Source organism: Emiliania huxleyi, assembly GCF_000372725.1.
Source record: "Emiliania huxleyi CCMP1516 unplaced genomic scaffold EMIHUscaffold_101, whole genome shotgun sequence".
Classification (NCBI taxonomy): Eukaryota; Haptophyta; order Isochrysidales; family Noelaerhabdaceae; genus Emiliania; species Emiliania huxleyi.
The window spans coordinates 402,808-409,823 of record NW_005202368.1 but is presented as its reverse complement, the minus strand read 5'-3'; the positions used below and the strand labels follow the sequence as shown (position 1 = coordinate 409,823).

The 7,016-nt window shown below is 66.2% G+C and overlaps 2 protein-coding genes across 2 annotated transcripts in view; one reads left to right on the top strand and one right to left on the bottom strand.

Moving 5' to 3' along the window:
- EMIHUDRAFT_360723 (hypothetical protein) overlaps window positions 1–947 on the top strand; it is a 1,323-nt gene extending 376 nt beyond the window's left edge. Inside the window, exon 2 of the mRNA XM_005793424.1 lies at window positions 87–947. Within this exon, the coding sequence (XP_005793481.1) occupies window positions 628–855 (228 nt within the window). The 5' untranslated portion in view covers window positions 87–627 and the 3' untranslated portion in view covers window positions 856–947. The remainder of the gene's footprint in view (window positions 1–86) is intronic.
- Window positions 948–4,235: 3,288 nt separating this feature from the next.
- Window positions 4,236–4,848, bottom strand: EMIHUDRAFT_222117 (hypothetical protein; the record flags this gene model as incomplete). The annotated part of the gene is made up of 2 exons (XM_005793423.1): window positions 4,236–4,315; window positions 4,392–4,848. 2 exons carry the CDS (start codon window positions 4,846–4,848, stop codon window positions 4,236–4,238), a joined length of 537 nt encoding a protein of 178 aa, XP_005793480.1.
- Between the last annotated feature and the right edge of the window lie 2,168 nt (window positions 4,849–7,016).

Below are 7,016 nucleotides of genomic sequence, written 5' to 3'. Positions count from 1 at the left end.
CACAGAAACGCAGACGGACGCGGACCCGCGCACACACACACAGGCACGCACACACACGGTCACACACGCGCACTGGGCCTTGCAAGGCGCAGCCGCACTCCTGCGACGGCGAGCTCCTCGAGGAGCTGGACCGCAGAGAGCACGCCCTTGCGAGCGAGCTCTACCCGCCCGTCCAGCCGCCGGCGGTGCCGCCCGGTGCCGCTCTTCCTCCTCCTCCTCCTCCGCCTCCGCCGCCGCCGCCGCCGCCGCCGCCGCCGCCGCTTGCGCCGCCGCCGCCGCCGATTGGGGCGCCGCGGCCAGGTGGCGGCGACTCGCGCAACGCGCTGCTGATGGCGATCCAACAGGGCAAGCCCCTGAAGAAGGTGGGCCAGCCCGCCGCCGCCGACAGCAAGGCGCCGCGCGGCAGCGAGGCCGCGCCGGGCGGCGGCGGCGGCGATCTGATGCAGGCGATGTGTGAATTTGGAGAATGGCCCGAGATGGCCCGAGATCACGCGAGATCCACCCGAGATCACGAGAGGTCCACCCGAGATCACGCGAGGTCACCCGAGGTCACCCGAGGTCACCCGACCTGATGACTAGTATCTGATGCAGGCCCTCCGCGCTCGGATGGACGTGCGGCGCAAGGCGATGGGCACTTGGGGCTCCGCCGGGGGCACGTTGGGATCTACGGCGGGCACGCTCCCAGCCGCCAACGAGTTCCGCACTGACGCGGCCGTCGAGCCGCCGGCGCCACCGGAACTGGATCAGGTGCGAGGGCAACAAGTCGGCGCACCGGTGGCGCAGGGAGCGTCGCAGCCGCCGCCAACTAGCTGGTCCTCCGCGGAGGACGCCAACCCGTTTGGCAACCCGTTCTAGTGCGTACGTCAGTACGGCTTTAGTGGCTGCGTGGGGCCGGCTCCGGACTCTGTTACCGAGGGCGGTGTACGTTTCAGTTCTCCGACCGAGTACGGGGTGTGGAGGGTGAGTTGAACAAGGGGTTGTGCGCTGGGCCCTCCTGCTCGGCTCCAGCCCCTGTTGATAGGTCCAGGTGATAGTCCTGGATGGGCAATGCATACGCCTCACTGGGCCTTAGATCGCCCGACCGCGTCCCGGTGCTCTGCCGTCGGATTTGTGACTCCGCCGCACCGCGCCGCGGGCGCGGCTGGGGGCCCTCCGGAGGCCGCACCTTGTGACGGTGCCCTGGCAAAATCGTCGCGATTTCGATGCGCGATTTAGCTAAGTCCCAGAGCCGTTTACGCATGAGCGGGCCCCCTCACCAGCCTAGGGCTCGCGCTTCTGGCCCGAGGTGTCGCCGCTGCCTCCCGCGCCCTCCGGCGCCTGCTGCTACTGCCGGTCGGCCGGTCGGGTCCGCGCGACGGCTCCATCCTCGAGACGTAGCGGTCGCTGAGCGCTTTCTCGACCGCTACGTCTTCCAGTGTACCCACCCACCGCGACCCTCGAACCTGCGCTGCGCGGCGCAGTTGCTGCCGAGCGAGACGCCCCCGCCCGCGCAGGGGCGGCATCACCAGACGCTACCGCATGGCCGAGCAGTGAGCAGTGTGTGCCGCAGTGCCCGTCCGGGCCCTCTTGCAGCTGCCTCTATTGGGCGTAAACCGCGGATATAAGGCGGTCTATACGGAGGTGGGTGGCCTCTTAGAGGTATGGGAGCCGCTGGCACCGCGCTGGGCGCCGCGGATGCACGTACGAACGAACATTATGAAATCGGGACGATTTTGACCCAAAAATCACAAGGTGAGGATGGCCGTGACGGACCGGGACGAGCTCTGGGAGGTTCAGTGTCAATGTATATATTGTAGAGACCAACCATGTCCACAATATCTCTCAGTCTAGCTAAGCCTGGGAAGGCGATTCTGGGGCCGTACAGCAGCTTGATGCATGCCACCGAAGCGGCGCTGTCGAGGTTCGCCGAGTGCGGCGAAATCCGGGGACACCGTCACCGACGAGCGCGTTGGAGTATTCACTCCGGACAAAGACGGCTACACGCACACGAGCCGCGGTCGTGTAGCCGTCTTGGCGGCGAGGCGCGGGACCGTCTGTGGCGAAGTGGGTCGCGTCCCCGGATTTCGTTCAACCCACCCTCCACACCCTCTAGTACAGTCAGTGTATCCACCGCAACGTCCAACGTGTCCGCCGTATAACGTATAATGTATAATTACAGGGTAGGTTCACGCACACATGGGATTGGGAAGCGGCAAGCATTAGCTGCATACACGAGTCTAAAGCACGATGTGCATGCACATGGGGTGGAGTGATGAGACATATATTGACTATTGTACGGGGTCATCAGCAACCCCCTCATGTTTGTGTGTGACACAGTCAACACCCAGCTACACGGCTTTACGGCTCTAGCAGGACCGGCACGGACGAGCGTGGGCCGGACGCTCTGGTGTCTGCTGTCACAGGAGCTTTGCGCGGGCGAGCTGCAGCTTGCGCAGCGGCTTGCCCTGCGCGCAGAACGCGTCGGCGCCGCCGTAGGCGCACGCCCTCTCCCGCGACGCCGCCATCCCCTCGCCCTGCCCCGGCACCGCCACCACCGGCAGCGCCGCGATCGCCGCCAGCGCGTCTCCCCCCTCGACGACCCTGCCGATGACGACATACCTACAGGGCAGGGGGGGGGGGGGGCAAGGCCGCGTCGTGGACGTGCCCTGGACGACTAGTCTCGTCTCGCCGTGGCGTCGCACTCGGCATCGGCGCTTCCTAGGAAGTGTCTAGGAAGTGTCTAGGAAGTGTCTAGGAAGTGTCTAGGAGGTGTCTAGGAGGTGTCTAGGAGGTGTCTAGGAGGTGTCTAGGAAGTGTCTAGGAAGTGTCTAGGAAGTGTCTAGGAAGTGTCTAGGAAGTGTCTAGGAAGTGTCTAGGAAGTGTCTAGGAAGTGTCTAGGAAGTGTCTAGGAAGTGTCTAGGAGGTGTCTAGGAGGTGTCTAGGAGGTGTCTAGGAAGTGTCTAGGAAGTGTCTAGGAAGTGTCTAGGAAGTGTCTAGGAGGTGTCTAGGAAGTGTCTAGGAAGTGTCGCACTCGTCATCGGCGGTCGCGTCCGCCGCGGTCGTCAGTCCAAAGTCAAAGGAGCCTATTTTTCTTCTCCAAAGCCGTGTCAGCATGCTACCCTTTGTTTCCGAGGGCACGAGCCTGTCCGCGGCAGAAGGCGTGGATGTCCGCGGCAGAAGGCGTGGAGAGGGGCGGGGCAGCAGCGGCCGTGGGCGGGTTGCAAGCGAGGGAACGGAGAGGCTGGGCGAGGGGCGGCGGGGCAGCAGACAGCGACAAGGCCCAACCTCGACGCGTCTCCGCGCATCTCCGCGCATCTCCGCGCATCTCGGCGCATCTCGGCGCATCTCGGCACATCTCGGCGCATCTCGGCACATCTCCGCTTATCTCCGCGCATCTCGGCGCATCTCGGCACATCTCGGCGCATCTCGGCACATCTCCGCTTATCTCCGCGCATCTCGGCGCATCTCGGCGCATCTCGGCGCATCTCGGCGCATCTCTGCGCATCTCGGCGCATCTCTGCGCATCTCGGCGCATCTCGGCGCATCTCGGCGCATCTCGGCGCATCTCGGCGCATCTCGGCGCATCTCGGCGCATCTCTGCACATCTCGGAGCATCTCCGCGCATCTCTGCGCATCTCTGCGCATCTCTGCGCATCTCGGCTAGCCTCGCGCCGCTCCGTCGCACAGAGACGAGTCCGGCGGCGTCATGCGAGAGGCCCTCCCCCTCGGAGGGAGGGATGGGCGGCGGGACCCTGCCCGCATACCTGCCGCGCACCTGGGTTCGAGACGATTGGGGGGTAGGGTGGGGGTCCAGGGTGGGGGTTGGGGTAGGGGGGTAGGGGTAGGGGGGTAGGGGTAGGGGGGTAGGGGGTAGCGGGGTCAGCTACCACGTGGGGGGTGTATGGAGGGGTAGGGGGGGTAGGGGGTGTATGGGGCCCCCCTACCCTACCCCCCTGACTCCTCGAACCCAGGTGCGTGCGAGAGGGCGGCCAGAGGGGTCTGGCCTGGCGCCGTCTGCATCAGATGGGTGACGGTGGGGGCGGTGGAGGGGAGCGGAGGGCCGGGCGGTGCGGAGGGCGGCGGCGAGGGCGGCGCGGAGGGCGGCGGCGGCGGCGAGGGCGGTGCGGGGGGCGGCGGCGGCGACGGTGGTGTGGAGGGCGGTGGCGATGGGAGGGCGGTGCGGAGGGCGGCAGAGGGCGGAGGTGAGGTGGAGAGCGGCGCGAGAGGAATGAGTGCGGTCTCGGCGTGGCCTTCGGCTAGTCTCGGGCAGGCTCGGCCCCGCGCGCCTGCCCTGCGTCGATACGGCGGCCGGTGATGCGCCAGACGAGCGAGCCGCCTGCAGGGCCAAGGGTCAGAGTCGAGTCTGGCCGCACCGGAGCTCACTCGCCGCAACAGCACGGCGCTGGCGCAACCACCGTACGAGACTGGCTCCGCCTCGGCGGCGAGGCACTGCCGGTAGACGGAGCGCTTCGTCAGCGCGCTGCGCGCCAGCGCCTCCGCCTCGGACGCCTCCATCTGGTCCTCGCACGGCGCGCTCAACGTGCCTGTGGCGAGTGCCTTGAAGCGCTCCACTGCGCGTGGGGCCTTGCCGCCGTAGAGGCCGAGAGTCATCGCGTACTCGCGCCGCTCCTCGGCGGAGAGCTGCTCCGTGAAGACGAGCGCCACACGGTCCGTCACCAACGCCGCATTTCCAGGCTCTTCCGCAGCCAAGCCATGCGACGGCAGCAACGCCAGCGCCGCGAGGGCCCCGCTGCAGACCTGCTGGCGACTCAGCGTGTGCACGCTTGGTGGCGCGTGTCGAACACCGGCGGTTGTTCTCAGGCTGGCCGCAACGGCGCCAGAGAGAAAGCAGAGTCCGAAAGTCGGCATATGGCAACCGGTCGGCGAAATTCTTTTTTTAATTTGTTCTCGAGGTTCTCGAGGTGGATATCCTTTGTGTCTTCCCTGACCCCGCCCCCGCCGGCCGCCTGCCCTGCCCGCCTGGCCGACAAGATCTCTTCACCTTCTCATTGGTTGAGTATAGGTACGAGAGGGGTGCGGCATCTCTTGCGGGCTCATGAGCCGGCCGGCAGGGACGCCGGCGATGGCTCGGCCAGCTCCTTCCCGGCGGGTTCTCGTCGGGCCGTGCCTGGTCGGCGGGCTCGGGTGAGGTGAGCGGGCCCGGGAGTCGCATCTGCGCGTCCCCGGCAGTGGCAGTGTGGGGGTAGATGGGAAGTGCGGAGATGGGAGGCAACGCGCCTGTTTGATGGCCGCACGAGGCAAAGTTGGGCGCTCCGAGCGTCTTCTCGGCGAGAACGAACGGGCTGTGCATCGTCGGGGGGGTGACTGAGAGGGAGGTGCCCGTGGTCGTGCGCGCACTTTGTCGGCCGCGCGCGAGGTGAATACTATGTGTGAGGCGCGCAGGAGGCGAGAGTGGGCGCGCCGGCGGTCGAGCCGCCGAACAATTCGACGTCGCGCAGCTCCGCGCCGGCGGGCACGACCGAGCAGATGCTGTCGGCGGCGGCGGTCACGCGACGAGCGAGAGCCGCAGGGGCCCTCTGAGAGCCAGGCGCCGACGACGTGAGTGGCGGCCGCGATCAGCCACCTGTGGGCGGTCATCGGGGTGGCGCCAAGCCTCAGCGAGCTGGATCCGGGAAGGGCAAGGGGTCGCGCGGGCCCTGTCTGCAGCAGCAGTGCTAACTAGAACGACAAAATTCCGGATGGACCGGAGAGTGTCTACATTCTCGAGGCACCGTTCTCGGCCCGGCCGGAAAGCTGGCTGGTGGTCGCGCGCGGCGCGTCAGCGCCACTCCGACTGGTCGGGCACCTCGGCTGGGTCCATCGGCAAGAGGCCCGCGCCGTCGGCCAGCCCCGCGAGCGCATGGGCGGCCGGCGCGAGCGGAGAACGACGGGCCAAGATCGGCTGGTTTGGCACGAAAATCACAGCTTGTGCAGAACCCTGTGCAACGCTGGCATATACAGACACAACAAGACTAGCCCTAACTAACCCTAACCCTAACCCCTGAGGGAGGGTGTAGAGGATGAAGAGTGTAGAGCGCTGTAGAGATGTAGAGATGTAGAGCGCTCTGGAGCGCTGTAGAGCTGTAGAGCTCTACATCCGCCGCGGGACGATGTGAGTCCGATGTAGAGCGATGTAGAGGCGCTCTACAACGTGAAATCTCTGCAACAAACTCTACATCATAAGCGGCGAACGAGGCACGGTCGCTCTCCGACATGAGGCGCGCGTTGCACTTGCCAGTGCTGCCCTTGGAGCCGAGGCGACAGCCGAGGCCGCCGCCCACAAGGCCAACCAACCAGCTGAGGCCTCTGCCCAAACGGAGGCCGAGGCGCCAGTCACAGCCGCCCAAACCAAGGCGCCAGCCGCCGCCGCCACGCGCAAACCCTGGTGGAACCTTTTTAGAATTTGCAACATCAGCGCCGTCGCCGTCGCACCGCGTCGAGCATGGGCGTGTCCACGTTGGAGCCAGGGGCGGTGTGGACGCGAGACTAGCTGCTCCGCCGTTTGTGGAGGCGACCGATGCGAGTCGACTGGTGTGTGTCGTCGTGGATTCGAGAGAGTTTTGTTGGATTCGTATCAAGAATACTCACTCACTCACACTGTGTCCAATCTCTCCGTTCTCCGTTTCTCCTTCTTGCCTCGCGCGCCTCCTTTGCTGCTTCATCCCTAGCCGCCTTGCACGCCCGCAGTTTTGTTGCACCAGAAGCGCGAATTCTTTTTTGTGGAAGAAAAGAATTTGGTCGCGCAAGCTCGGCGCAGCGCTCGCCGGCATGAGCATTCCAGCGTACGCACGCCAGAACCTCGCGTGGGCTGCGCGACCACCCGGGCCGCAGTCCTTCTGGCACGCGGTCGGCACCGCCGTACGCGGCATCGGCCGCCAGATCGACGCCGTGGGTGCGCGGCGATCATCGCGCACAAAAGCGGAGCCGTCCCAAACCCGCTGCGCGATCCGCCCCGCAGGCGTCGGGCTGCAGGGTGACTGCGCCTACCACGAAAAACTCGTCATGCCGGTCACGGCGGTCGCTGTGGAGGGAAGGCG